Source organism: Engystomops pustulosus, chromosome 7, assembly GCF_040894005.1.
Source record: "Engystomops pustulosus chromosome 7, aEngPut4.maternal, whole genome shotgun sequence".
Taxonomy (NCBI): domain Eukaryota; kingdom Metazoa; phylum Chordata; class Amphibia; order Anura; family Leptodactylidae; genus Engystomops; species Engystomops pustulosus.
Window position 1 is genome coordinate 77,463,369 of NC_092417.1, and position 15,640 is coordinate 77,479,008.

The 15,640-nt window shown below is 42.1% G+C and overlaps 1 protein-coding gene across 6 annotated transcripts in view; it reads right to left on the reverse strand.

The window, feature by feature from the left end:
- NDRG4 (NDRG family member 4) overlaps positions 1 to 13,454 on the reverse strand; it is a 66,443-nt gene extending 52,989 nt beyond the window's left edge. Inside the window, exons 1-2 of one of the 6 annotated variants that reach the window (XM_072116956.1) lie at positions 13,217 to 13,454; positions 8,195 to 8,286 (exon numbers count right to left, since the gene is read on the reverse strand). In XM_072116956.1, the coding sequence (XP_071973057.1) occupies positions 8,195 to 8,286; positions 13,217 to 13,439 (315 nt within the window). In that variant the 5' untranslated portion in view covers positions 13,440 to 13,454. Of the gene's footprint in view, positions 1 to 8,194; positions 8,287 to 10,758; positions 10,832 to 12,823; positions 12,844 to 13,014; positions 13,151 to 13,216 lie in introns of those variants that run through there. The other 5 variants (XM_072116955.1, XM_072116958.1, XM_072116959.1 and 2 more) reach the window with 5 other exon arrangements.
- Positions 13,455 to 15,640: the final 2,186 nt, after the last annotated feature.

Here is a 15,640-nt window from a genome sequence, read left to right on the forward strand (position 1 = left end):
AAACAATGCTATTTCTACATTGACCCATTCACTTTGTATGACATTTGGGCCAGCATTTCAGGGGTTAAAATGCTCATACAACCCCAGATAAATTCTTTGAGGTGTGCCATTTCCAAAAACGGGGTACCTAGTCGGGGGTTCCTATTGCACTGGTACCTCAGGGGCACCCCAACATCAGTCTAGTGAAAAGGGTGCTCCAAAAGCAAAATCTTATTCCATTCCTTCTCAGGCCTGCCGTGTGCCCAGCCTGCTAATTATTGGCACATGTGTGATATTGCCGTACTCGGGACAACCCGCAGAATGATTTTTGGGGTGTTTGTCTAAATTGCTATGGGTTGGGCACAATATATTAGGCACTAAACTGACATTTTTGCGATAAAAACGCAATTTTTACTATGCACCATTTACTTTGCATTCAATTTTGACCTGCATGTTGGGGGTTAAAATTCTCACCACAACCCCAGATGAATTCTTTGAGGGGTCTAGTTTCCAAAATGATATAAATTATCGGGGGTTTCTATTGCACTGGTACCTCACGGGCCCTGCCAACATGACATGGCACTCCAAATCCAAACGTGTGAAAAAGGAGCTGGAAAAGCTAAATTTCACTCCTTTCCGTCTCAGGCCTACCGTGTGCCCAACCTGTCAATTATTGGCACATGTGTGATATTGCCGTACTCGGGACAACCCGCAGAATGATTTTTGGGGTGTTTGTCTAAATTGCCATGGGTTGGGCACAATATATTGGGCACTAAACTGACATTTTTGCAATAAAAACGCAATTTTTACTATGCACCATTTACTGTGCATTCAATTTTGACCTGCTTGTTGGGGGTTAAAATTCTCACCACAACCCCAGATGAATTCTTTGAGGGGTCTAGTTTCTAAAATGGTATAATTTCTCGGGGCTTTCTATTGCACTGGTACCTTACGGACCCTGCAAACATGACATGGCACTCCGAATCCAAACGTGTGAAAAAGGAGGCGAAAAATCAAAATTTCACTCCTTTCCTTCTCAGGCCTACCGTATGCCCAGCCTGTCAATTATTGGCACATGTGTGATATTGCCGTACTCGGGACAACCCGCAGAATGATTTTTGGGGTGTTTGTCTAAATTGCTATGGGTTGGGCACAATATATTAGGCACTAAACTGACATTTTTGCGATAAAAACGCAATTTTTACTATGCACCATTTACTTTGCATTCAATTTTGACCTGCATGTTGGGGGTTAAAATTCTCACCACAACCCCAGATGAATTCTTTGAGGGGTCTAGTTTCCAAAATGGTATAAATTATCGGGGGTTTCTATTGCACTGGTACCTCACGGGCCCTGCCAACATGACATGGCACTCCAAATCCAAACGTGTGAAAAAGGAGCTGGAAAAGCTAAATTTCACTCCTTTCCGTCTCAGGCCTACCGTGTGCCCAACCTGTCAATTATTGGCACATGTGTGATATTGCCGTACTCGGGACAACCCGCAGAATGATTTTTGGGGTGTTTGTCTAAATTGCCATGGGTTGGGCACAATATATTGGGCACTAAACTGACATTTTTGCAATAAAAACGCAATTTTTACTATGCACCATTTACTGTGCATTCAATTTTGACCTGCTTGTTGGGGGTTAAAATTCTCACCACAACCCCAGATGAATTCTTTGAGGGGTCTAGTTTCTAAAATGGTATAATTTCTCGGGGGTTTCTATTGCACTGGTACCTTACGGACCCTGCAAACATGACATGGCACTCCGAATCCAAACGTGTGAAAAAGGAGGCGAAAAATCAAAATTTCACTCCTTTCCTTCTCAGGCCTACTGTATGCCCAGCCTGTCAATTATTGGCACATGTGTGATATTGCCGTACTCGGGACAACCTGCAGAATGATTTTTGGGGTGTTTGTCTAAATTGCCATGGGTTGGGCACAATATATTGGGCACTAAACTGACATTTTTGCAATAAAAACGCATTTTTTACTCTGTACCATTTACTTTGCATTAGATTTTGACCAGCGTGTTGGGAGTTAAAAATCTCACCACAACCACAGATGAATTCTTTGAGGGGTCTAGTTTCCAAAATGGTGACATCTTTGGGGGTTTTCTATTATACTGTTACTTCAGGGGCTCTTCAAGTACACTGTGGCACCACAAAACATTTGCAGCCAAATTGGCCTTCCAAAAACGCAATAGTACGAACTCTGTTCTGGACATCGCTGTGCGACAAAGGAGCACTTGACATCCACATGTCTGGTATTGCCGTACTCGGAGGAAGCAGGGCAATAATTTTGGGATGTATATTTACCTCAAATTTCTAATGAATGTGTCCATTTTAGGGCTAAATGAGAAAAATCGTAATCAAAAATTGAAATTTCAGAATTTCAAATCCATTTTTGTTTGCTTCTGGAAAAATAATAAAAGGGTTAACAGACTTCCTAAATGCTGATTTGAATAGGTTGAGATGTTAGGTTCATAAAATGGTGTTACTTGTGGGGGTATATAGTACATAAGTCTTTATAGAGCACTTCCAAACTGCATTGATCACCACAAATTTTACATTTTTCAAATTTTAAAAAAATCTGAGAATTTGCTACTAACACTTGAAACCTTCTCACATCCGTAAAAAAAAATGGAAACGTAAAACAAATAATGGAAATAAAAAGAAGACCAATGGCAAAAGGTTTCTACCCAAAAAAAATTGTGGTGTGACATTTTGTCTAAAAAGTATAACATTTGAGACTTTGAAAATTGTAATTTTTTTCAAATTTTTCCTAAATTTGTGAATTTTTACCCCCCCCAAAAAGGAACGGATCACCGAAATGATACTACTAACATAAACTACAATGTCTCACGAGAAAACAATCTCAAAATCACAAGGATATCTTAAAGCGTTGAAAAGTTACTACCACAGGAAGAGACACTGGTCAAATTTCTAAAAAAAGGACCGAGCCTTAACCTACAAACAGGCTGCGTCCTTAAGGGGTTAAAGGAAATCTACCATAAAAAAAAATAAACATTGATAAACCAGGTGCCGTTACTCATAGATCCAGTCACTTTGGCTGTGGTAATATTCTTATATTTGTTATCCATAGCCTCCTTCCTTTTAAGATCAACATTTAAAATTATGTAAAGAGTCTAAGGGGGATACCCTAATAAGCATTTGATCCCAGGCCAATTTTGCAATTTTTCCAACCTACAAAGAATAACAGGTCTTTTATTATACGCAAACTTCAACTGTGAGATACAGTATCTAAAATAATCCAGAAAATCACATATTATGTATCATTTTTAAATAATTAATTAGCAATTTATTCAATTTAATAAGTATTTGCTAAAATAGAAAAACAGAACTTAATATTTGGTACAGAAACCTTTGTTTGCAATTAAAGAGGTCAGACGTTTCCGGAGGTTCTTCACAAAGTTTGCACACACTGCAGCAGGGATCTTGGCCCACTCCTCCATACAGATCTTCTCCAGATCATTCAGGTTTTAGGGATGTCGCTGGGCAACATTGAGTTTTCAGTTCCCTTCAAAGATTTTTGGATTGAATTCAGGTCTGGAGACTGAACCCAATCCTCCAGGACCTTAAAATGCTTCTTACAGAGATGCTCCTGGCTGTGTGTTTCAGGTCATTGACATGCTTGAAGATCCAACCACGGCCCATCTTCTATACTCTTACTGAGGGAAGGAGGTTGGTAGAGGCTGCACTAAATGTTTTTCAAGAGTATAACCATTTTTGAGGAGTTTTTTTTTGCCCCGTAGGAATTTGAAATTATCAGTAATACAAATAAATAATCTGTAGGCATAAAAATTGTTAATTGATGTTTATGAAAGAAAATCCCCAGACCAGCGTGTGACTGACAGCAGATACACACAGGGTCATGTGGGCAAGCTGGACAGGCAGGGCTCCTAACTGCTTGAGTTCATGGCCGCTAAAAGTAATGTGACCGGAGCATCAACAGTCTGTACTGTATAACTGTGCTCCAGTCATATCGAGGCTGCAGCTCCTGGCCTCAACTGAGGGAGAAGAGAGAAAAGTCTCCCTTATAAGATAACAAAACATGGGGTTATTCAGTTTACATAAAATACAGCTGAGGGGAGACCTCATTACTATGTACAAATACCTGAATGGGCAGGGAACTTTCTAAAGATCTTTTTATACCTACAAGGTCTGTGGCCAGGACAAGGTGGCATTCTCTACGCCTAGAGGAGAAGCGGTTCTACCATCGCCATAGACAGGGATTCTTTAAAACTTATGAACTCTCTGGAGGTTGGCGGATACTTATGTACTTTTTATGTACATGTTCAAGAGAGGCCTGGATGCCTTTCTTGAGAACAAAGATATCACGTTATAGGGAAAAAAAAACATTTGTTCAACCCTTTCCCTGCCAGGCATTTCTGGAAATGTTGTCAAGTTATTGGCCAGAGCAATAAATACCTCATAGTTATATGCTCACATTCATCATAAAATCACTAAAATTAAAATAACCAAAAATCTACTTTTTAGGTAGAAATTTTAAAACAGCCACATCCTGCAAAATATAGCGATTAAACACATTAAAAATTAAAGGGACCCTTAAAACCTATATATTTTGAAAGCAGAGAACCTGGTGATTGCATTAACAGTTGACAGCCTGTACCACCCTCATGCAACTTTATTTAAAAAAAAATGCATCAAAACAGATTTTTACCTAAAAATCGCATCAAAGAGGTTTACACTCAAATAGGGATGTAAGAATAGTCAAAGGCAAAAAATCCAATTTATATATATGACAATACACAACATCAATAAGAATTTACACCGCAAATGCTTAAAAAAGCGATGTAATCTACAAACTTCTTTATAAAAAAGAAAAATAACACACACAAGTAAAAATATCCTATCAATTTTTTTTTTTCCAAAACACACAGCCAACCATGCATACAAAAATAACTTTTTAATTAGTGCACACGGCCACCTTCATGCAACTTCATAAAATGCAGCAAATCGTGTTAAAATACTAAAATATGTACAAATCCAGACTACTTATATAAAGAAAATGTACTTTCTTAAAAGCACAGTAATATGTGAGGAGTTCATACATACCACTTGTGTATAATCACCAAAATATGCAGCAAAGAAAACTGTAAATCTGCGGGGCCCCCGTGCAATTTTTGCAGAAAACCGCACCAAGCTTCACTCAGATATATTATGATATGCTCCCTTACACAAACGTAACTCAAATAAAAAGCTGTACATCCATAAACAGATAACAAAGGTCACTTTTAGATGTGTGAAATATGTGCATATATGTATGAGCAGTACAATAACGGAACCTTGCACAGTTCATATGAATTTGAGTAAGAACGGCATAACGTAGGTATAAATAATGGAGGGATGCTTTCAAATATAAACTTTATCCGAGAATTGGTGTTTTTCCTGTGTTACATGCAATGTTTTTTTTGACAAGTTCTGGCTTGCAGTGTTAATATTTAGCCACACTAGGCAAAGATTATTGAATGTTCATCCTCTCCCTTCATTACATAATCACTGAATATATGACGAGGACAAATGTGCTCTCTGATTATTTTGGGTAGGAGATGCTTAATAACATTAACATTAGTTCATGTTATGCCTTTTCAAAATTTTGATACAGATAAAGTCAATATTTACTTACTATATGTGAGCTATGAGAAGCTTCTCTGTGCACCCTTCTACTCCTTCATTTGGCCTGCCAGCTAAAAAGCTGCAGGAAGGTACACTTCAGAATGCTATAACTTTGGATCCCTGGCACCAGGAATCCATTTCACAAGATTCTAGAATTGTGTTTATAGGTGCCAGGGAACTGGAGTTATTAAAGGGTGGCCGGGAGGGTGCTGCTTAAAAAAATAAAGTCCTACTTACCTTCCGGCGCCAGTATCCAGCGCTGCTGTCGCACCGGTCGGGGTGCCATGTAAACAAACATGGCCGCCAGAGCAGTGCTGTACTCAGCTTCCGGCCGGACCCGACAACCTTCCGGCCCGCATTCACAATGCTGTGAATAGGGACGGGTAGGCGTGCCCGGCCGCGGCCGGCCAGAAGCTGGATCCAGCGCTGCTCCAGCGGCCATGTTTGTTTACATGGCGCCCGAACAGCAGCTCTGAATACATGGTCTGATCGCCGGCCATATCTTACAGCCTAGTCATGACCGGGCAGTCCTGGGGGCAGTGACTGCAGCATCAAGCCTGGTGTACGCTACAGTCACCACCAGCATCTAGCCCCCCCTGGATGGCCCCCTCATGAATAAGCCAGACCAGTGAAAGATATGGCCGGCGATTGGACTGCTAAGTGCCACAGTGTGGGTATGTTGCTCTGCAGCTTTGAATTTGGGATACATGGAAGACGGCTAGGGACAGTTTTTTATTACTATGTGCAGCTACAACTTTTTTTAAACTAACAAGTGTCCTCTAAACATGAATATTTCTAGTTAATAATTTTAGATTCTCCTCTTTTATATGGAAAAAAACCCTGATGTTAGGTGCCAGGGACCAGAGTTAATGTCTAAGGATGGACCTCGGTCTTTTAACCAACCTTATCTACTATGACATGGGACTTTTTTCAAGGAGTAAAACTACCTGTTCAAGCTTCTATGATGGTTGTCAGAGAAGCTTGTGTCAGCCTTGTATCAAGTACTTATTTTCCCTACTGTATATAAGATGTCTCTCTAAATCTGGTCCACAATAAGATGGATGGATGAAATTCAAGAGCAGAAACAATTTGTGAAGAATTAAAATACATATCAGGGGAAGAAGCATCCCTGCTTAAAGGGAACCTGTCACCACATTTGCACATATAAATCCAGTGACAGGTTCCTATAGAGCTCTATTAACTAACCAACACCCTTCTTTTAGTTAAATTGTTTCGCTTACATCCACATAAAATACCTTTTATCTTATATTACCTGGCATCAAAGGGGGGCGTGTCGTACTCGGCCGGCTCCTCAGTTCTAATCCTCTCCATGTCTTATGCCTCCTTACTAGTCACAGTTCATGTCATATGGCCAGAGTGACATCATCTAAGGTACTTTAGCCTCTTAACAATAGCAAACAGTACCCCAAGTATATATCTGACCACACAAACTCACAGCAGCCTCATTGGACTTCTCCTCTTCATCCTCCATGGAGGCTGCTGTGATTTCATGTAATCAAATACATGGTGTACAGTTTGCTAATATTATTTTAAATCAAAGAACACTTTATTAATGCATATACGACAGAATAGATTACAGTTTCACATCGCAATAGTGTTAAAAATTACATCAGAAACAGATAATGGTAACGTAATGGTAACATCATTTGTGTGTACAATATATAGATTTTAATTGCTTTTCTTTCTGTTAATTTTTCAACCTTCTTTAGGGTCAGTTCAAACTGCATTTTTTTTTTACATATTATATTTATTAAGATTTTTATAACAGTAAAAGAATCAGAGGGGAAGGGAAGGTGAGGTAAAACAATGTGAAAGGAATCATGGATACCAAGTAATATCCAATATGGGGGGTTTACAAATAAGAGTAACAACAAATTTCAGTTTGAAGAGAAGATACAAAGCCAAACTGCATTTTTTACCAAGGATTTTCCGTAGGCAGAATTACCCTTTGCAACAAATGGAAAACCACCATGGACACATCTCACAATATAAAGGAATGTTTGTAAAAGCATGTGTTAGAAAGCCCAACAGTGGATTATGAATTTTGACCTAGTAGTTGACCACCATGTAAGCCAGTACTTATTCTTATCAGATCTGGGAAAATATGCAAAGTTTTCCAGGGTGGGATAATGAAAACCACGCCTCTTTTAGCTACCTTATAAGGCAGCTCCCTTGACATCAAGCATGACCTACAAGAAGCCTTATGACATGATGCAGGATTAAAACCAAACCAGTATATCCCAGAAGGAACAGACTCCAACTGTAGACAGCGCTGTTTCACTGTGCAGATGAGAACAGTGGGGGAATTTTGGTAAAGGTAAAGGCAAGGGGGATCTGTGAAGGGATCTGTGATGCAGGAGTAAGCAAGGCAGGGATCTGAGATTCTAATAGGTAAGGATTCTGTAGGTAAGGACAGTAGATCTGTGATTGGTGTTTAGGTGAAAAAAGCGAGGTCTGTGTATTTCGTATGAGTCTTATGTGATCTGACAGTACTTAAACATAGGTTCCAGATGATCAGGTAGATAATACTCACCATCTCTGTGTCCTGCCCTCTCAATAGAGGCTTCTCTTCAGGAAACCGGAGCTCACTCATCCCAGAAAGGCTTAATTCTGGCAGAAGCAAACCTACAAATCATGAAGATATTCTATAACTTTTCTGTAAAGACAAATGTCTCCATCAAAAATACAGAAGGACGTCAAAGCGATTAGTGACATTTTAGGGCCAGTTAAGTATACTGATACAAGTACAACATCAGCTGCAACCTTTCACCCAAGACCCCACTGTTTCTTTCCAGGCTCTCATCCATCTCCACCAGACTCCAATGTCTCCTATGGAGCTTTTTATCCCTATCCAGGCTCATAGAGGAGAAAATAAGGCTGGGGTCAGGGGACTATTATTCTGCCCATTTAACCATGAAATTGTTTGGCTGATGTTAAGTATAGACTGCTGTAGTTTATTAAGGTCATATAACATGCAGGACAGATATTGTACTGTGGAAACATTTGGGATGGAGAGCAGAACAATGACCTTTTCCCATGGTGTGCTGGCACATTATTCTCCTTGGCGCTCTGTTTCTCCCATCTGTTTGCACCCTTACATTCCCTCAGTACTTGGCGTCATGTTGGCAGATTCTGTTTTAAATATTTCTGCAGACCTAAAGTGTGATGTGTTCAGTCTCAAATAACTGTCCGGTATCCATGTCTGAACTGTCATCCATAGCTGCACATACAGGCGGAGGACAAAAGGCTTCTCTTAAAGTAGGAGCAACATTGCAATTACAGGGTCTAGAACCAATCCCCTTCTCCAAAGCCTTAAAAGGTTCTCAATGCCCAGAGATTCCATTAGGCTTCTATCTACTAGGGTGCATCCACACGTTAAAATTTTCTGTTGCAGTTTCTGGCGCCAAATGCATCATAATGGGTGAGAACAAATAATGTAGAGGTGCTTCACCCCCTCTTTTTTCACTCCACTCCTGGTTTGAACATCAAAAACTGCATCTCAAAACCTGAACATGTTGAAGCACCCCTAGAAGACATAAAATGGGTCCCCACAGCTACTATCATTATCCCCTCCTCAATTCCCTTCCCAAGGGCGAGAGTCGGTGACATCAGCCGGCTCTCAGCATAGTCTCGCGTGGTCACAGCGACAATGAGGATAATGGGCGGTCGTGGATCTCATTTGATTGTCAGTGCGGCTGTGGGTGACTATGACGAGTGCCACCTGATGTCACTGGCTTTCGGCCCAAGGAAGGGGAGAAGGGGATTCAGAGAATAGGTGTACAGAGATAGGAGATGCAGGAGCGCTAAGGGTTACACCCTAGAGTGCCCAAGCCTCATTTAAATATTTTTCTAACTCATTTTCCTCTTCTACAGTTTCCTGGTCAAAGAAAATTACTGCATTTATCAGCAAGAAAACACCTAACTGTAAGTGAACTCAGCTCAAAAGTGCTTTCACAAACTTGACTTCCTTTAAACTACACAACATTTATCATTCACCATCAGATGCTTAGCACCAGTGCAAAGTTCAGCTAGACAATCTTATGTTGCACAAAATTTATTAATCTGCTTTTACTGCAAATTACGACAGAATTGTGTCATAAACAGATTGATACATATGCCCCACAATGTATAAGATACGAATATCCCTTTAAAGAAGTTTTTGATGTGACCATCATAGTAAACAATGGAGGTTTCCGTTCATGACAGCAAGCAGAAAATGTAGCACCATAAGGAACTGATATAGAAATATATTGGTAACTAGTGACTCTCTATTATACATAAGGTGACATTGATTTGTGGAACCTGGTGCTAGATGTGGGTACAGTAATCTGAAGTTAGTGTTCCAGCCCCTGCCACCCCTCTGCTATCCTGTGTGGGCCAGGCCCTTCTGACTACGTCATGTAACTACCGAGCTCCATTCATCAACACAGAACAAATCTAGACAAAATCTGAAGTCACTGTGCACTTTTCTAAAGTGTCAGTTAAAGTAATCTAAAGCTACAACCCAAAACAACAGGGCACAGGAGAATGACTATTATTTTCCTAAGTTCTTATGATATCAGCTCCATCTGAATAACTGTGCCGATATCACTGCTGGGGCGTTGTGGGTGCCCCTTTGACAGGCAAGCAGATAGGTCCTCCTGGCACAAAGTGATTAATTGCCCAACAATGACTTTGGCCATAATGGTCCAAAAGGCCAAACACAAGCCCATAGCATGGCCTATACCACTTAATACTTGACATTCAGGCTTCACATTATTTTGGCATTAGCTAAACTCTGAATGGTTGCAGTAGGCGAGGAGTTAGCATCACTGCTGGGCTGACAATGGGGCAGCAGGTTGCTCGCTGCTGACTCATTCCCCATGTCACAGTGAGAAGTGTGAGATACGCTGATCCCAGATTAGGATGTGTGAAGCTGCTGATTTTAGGATGAGGTTGAATGCAGCAGCTCCTGTCTTCTAGCCCTTTCATACAATAGTCTAAGGCTCTAGGATAATTTATCCCATACAGTGTCCACCACACTACACAGACTTCCTGACTGGAGATGGGATTACCTCTCCTGTCCCCTCCCCAATAGTAGATAAATCGGACACTCACCTCTCTCCTCCCCATGCCACAGAGACATCAGGGAGGAAAACATCTCCAGCATCCGCATGCAGAACCCACACTCCACCTCCCAAGCCACAGACCAACTCCCAGAGAGATCCTGCCAAGACTCCTCCTAGTTGGCACATCCCACATTCAACCCATCAACTGTCGCTTCACAACACACCTCCAATCCTAAAAACCCCAACACATCAGCATCACATACCTCTACATTACATACTAATCTTGCAATACATCACCTACCCCTCCACTGCATACTACTACTTGAATAACCCCAACACATCATCATCACTAGCCTCTACGGCACATACTACCCCAATACAACATCATCACCTACTCCTCCGCTACATACTACTACCCTAATAACCCCAACATATCATCATCACTAACCTCTATGTCACATACTACCCCAATACATCATCACCTTCCCCTCCGCTACATACTACTACCCTAATAACCCCAACATATCATAATCACTAACCTCTATGTCACATACTACCCCAATACATCATCACCTTCCCCTCCACTACATACTACTACCCTAATAACCCCAACACATCATCATCACAAACCTCTATGTCACATACTACCCCAATACATCATCACCTTCCCCTCCGCTACATACTACTACCCTAATAACCCCAACATATCATAATCACTAACCTCTATGTCACTTATTACCCCAATACATCATCACCACCTACCCCTCCACTACATACTACTACCCTAATAACCCCAACACATCATCATCACTAACCTCTATGTCACTTATTACCCCAATACATCATCACCACCTACCCCTCCACTACATACTACTACCCTAATAACCCCAACACATCATCATCACTAACCTCTATGTCACATACTACCCCAATACATCATCACCTTTCCCTCCGCTACATACTACTACCCTAATAACCCCAACATATCATAATCACTAACCTCTATGTCACTTATTACCCCAATACATCATCACCACCTACCCCTCCACTACATACTACTACCATAATAACCCCAACACATCATCATGACTAACCTCTACGACACATACTACCCCAATACAACATCATCACCTACCCCTCCGCTACATACTACTACTCAAATAACCCCAACACATCATCACTAACCTCTATGTCACATTCTACCCCAATACATCATCACCACCTACCCCCTGTTACATACTACTAACCTAGTAGGTCCAATACATCATCATCAACTACCCCTGCAACACATACTATACTACCCCATACATCATCTTCCCCTCCAGTACATACTACTACCCTAATAGACCCAATACAATATCACCTACCCCTCAATCACATACTACTACTCTAATAACTCCATCATGTTATATCTAAGTAATCTATTAACCTAAAATGTCACCATTGCCTACCTCTCCACCACTTACCAGTAACTTTATAACCCCTACAAGTCATCATCACCTACCTATCTGCCACATACTACTACCCTTATAGCTCCTAACACATAATTTTCCTATTAACCACATAAATCTACCAATAACTTCAAAACTTAATCGCCTACTTCTATAACATATACTCCTACCTCTAACAACCCAACATATTATCACCTACCTCTTATATCATATACAGCTCCTTATAAACCCAATATAGTTACATCACCACCTCCCTCCTCTCTCCATCACATACTACTCCTAGAACTAAACATTTTATAATTACCTTCCTCTCCATCAAATATGTTTACGCATATACCAAAAGTGTCTTCATCACCTACCTCTCCATCTCCACCACATAGTTTTACTTTAACAAGTCACCTACCTCTGTGCCAGGTTCTTCTAACCCAATAACCCAACATCTATAGCACCTACCTCTCTACTACATGCTGTTACTCATAACCCAACATTATCACCACCTACCTCTCTACCACACCCTAATACTTCACCGTTATATGACCCTCTTCTACATACAACCTCCAATAACATATCCCAATACCATAATAGCCCCAACAGATCATCATCACCTACCTCTTACCTCTCCACCACATACTTCTAATATCACAGACATAATTAATGACCTACCTAGAATAAATTGGAGACTGAAGCTGCCTGTTGCAGATGCTCTCCAGTAACAGTGACGTCATATGACCACCCACTCTATATGTGTGTATTAACCGCTGTGACGTAATTACTCTTTGTGTCTGTTTTCCCGACAACCCCCTCACGCTGCAGACAGACTATTCGGTGCTGAGGGCTCAGCGGTGATGTTTTACCTGCCCAGACTTGTATCTTGTGTCGCAGGAGCTTCATTGTCTTGTGGCTGTGACAGCGGAGGAGTCAGGGATGAGGGAGGGAACTGCCCTGACAGTGCGACACACCGGGCAACCTCTGGGCGCAGCGACAAAGGATGGGGAGGGGATGTACGCGCAGAGCATCCTCACCATGACCGTATATCTGCAGTGGAGGGTTACTTACCGTATCCTGCTGCTCGCAGTAAGGGGCCCTGGGTCCGCAGCCTCCGGCAGGTGCACCGAGCGCAGGACTGCGAGGAGCGAGGCGGCTGCGTCAGTGGGGAGGGCCTGCAACATGAGGTGGAGCCGCGATCTGAAACGTGGGAGCTGACACTACAAGAGTAGTGCACTGCTGAAATACTCTGTGCTGCTGAACTCCCTGCTCCTGTCACTATGAACATCATCATGTCTCATGAAATACTCCAAGCTGTAACTGACGCCAAATACTTTACAATAGGACAAGCTGCCCTCATGGATTACACTGTGTGGTTGGAGAAGGTTGTTTAGGCCGGCAGATATGTCAGATGTCCAACCTATACGCCCAATATATTCTATGTACGTCACTAGTTGTATCCAGACCCCTCACTATGATGTATAATGGGTCTATAGTACTAGTCTTCTTATATGGGAAAAGGACTCCTTATGGGCCCCTAAGACTCTTATGCCCAGTTGTGACCACATCCTCTGCACCCCCTAAAAATGTCTCGCCTGTCAATAGAACCACTAAAAGATAGGTTTAGAATCGCTCAAACGGCAGGCGTTCGTACATTAAAAAAAAACGTCATGTTAGTACATGGATGCAATGAAAGGCTGGACTCCATCTTTCTGGGCCATGCAAAGTACAGTCATGGCCAGAAGTTTTGAGAATGACACAAATATTATATTTTCACATGATCTGTTGCCCTCTGGTTTTTATGTGCGTTTGTCAGATGTTTTAATCACATACAGAAATACAAGTGCAATCATATTATGAGTAACAAAAGCTTTTATTGACAGTTAGAATGAGTTTATATTTGCATTGATGACCCTTATTCTTCAGGACCTCTGCAATTCTCCCTGGCAGCTCTCAATCAACTTCTGGACCAAATCCTGACTGATAGTGTATTCTTGCACAATCAATGCTTGCATTTTGTAACAATTTGTTGGTTTTTGTTTGTCCACCTGTCTCTTGATGATTGACCACAAGTTCTCAATGGGATTAAGTTTCCAGGCCATGGACCCAAAATCTCTATGTTTTGTTCCCTGAGCCATTCAGTTATCACCTTTGCTTTATGGCAAGGTGCTCCATCATGCTGGAAAAGGCATTGTTGATCACCAAACTGCTCTTGGACAGTTGGGAGAAGTTGCTCTTGGAGGACATTCTGGTACCATTCTGTATTCATGGATGTGTTTTAGGCAAGACTGTGAGAGAGCCGATTCCCTTGGCTGAGAAGCAACCCCACACATGAATGGTTGCAGGATGCTTTACAGTTGGCATGATACAAGACTGGTGCTATCGCTCACCTTGTCTTCTCCGAACAAGCTGTTTTTTTATATGTTCCAAACAATCAGAAAGGGGATTCATCAGAGAAAATGACTTTACCCCAGTCCTCAGCAGTCCACTCCCTGTACCTTTTGCAGAATATCAGTCTGTCCCTGATGTTTTTTCTGGAGAGAAGTGGCTTCTTTGCTGCCCTCCTTGACACCCGGCCTTGCTCCAAGAGTCTCCGCCTCACAGTGCGTGCAGATACACTCACACCTGCCTGCTGCCATTCCTGAGCAACCTCTGCACTGCTGGTAGCCCGATCCTGATGGTGAAACACTTTTAAGAGACTAGGCCCGCGGTGGCAGCCAAGGTAGGGACACAGGGCAGGCAGGACCTTGGATGGCAGCACCACAGGACCGCGGAAGGCTACTGGATTACCAGACCGCCACAGGATACCAGGACCGCCACCAGACACCAAAACCGCCACAGGACACCAAGATCACCACGGAACACTGGAATCACTGAACACACTGAGGCGTATAGAAACGCTCAGGAACACAGAGGACTTTCTCTTCAGTAACAAGACATGAAGATCCGGCAGGGGATGCTGGGAGTCGCCAGGGTATATAGCCGAGCCGGGAATGCCAGAGCCAATAAGGAGGACGCTGGCCCTTTAAGGCTGGGAGAAGTCCGCGCCGCCCCCCCTCCTAGTGGCGGGAGAGCGCAACTGCAGGGAAGAAGCATGTGGCCTACACGCTGGGAGCCAGCGTACAGGCCGGAGTCAGGAGAGGTAGGTGAGGGCAGGGGGAGCGGGGACTGCGGCAGCAGGCACGGGTGCACCCGCGACACAGTGTCACCATTTCCACAAAAGTACAGTAAGGATTATACCCAAATTGTATATAGAATTAAAAAGAATTTACCTATACTGTGTCAGGATGACAAATTAAACAACATTTTGAAAGAGGGGTGTAATTTTATCCAGAAGAGAAACCATGAAAAAAGAAAAAGAAAAAAAAAAAGTGTAGAATAAAACTAACCTTCTCCATCCAATGGTACTTAGCACAATACCTCTTGTCGATAGGGAAGATATCCTTGTAACCATGTACCCTGTGCGGTGAGGAGATGAAGTCAAACATTATTCCA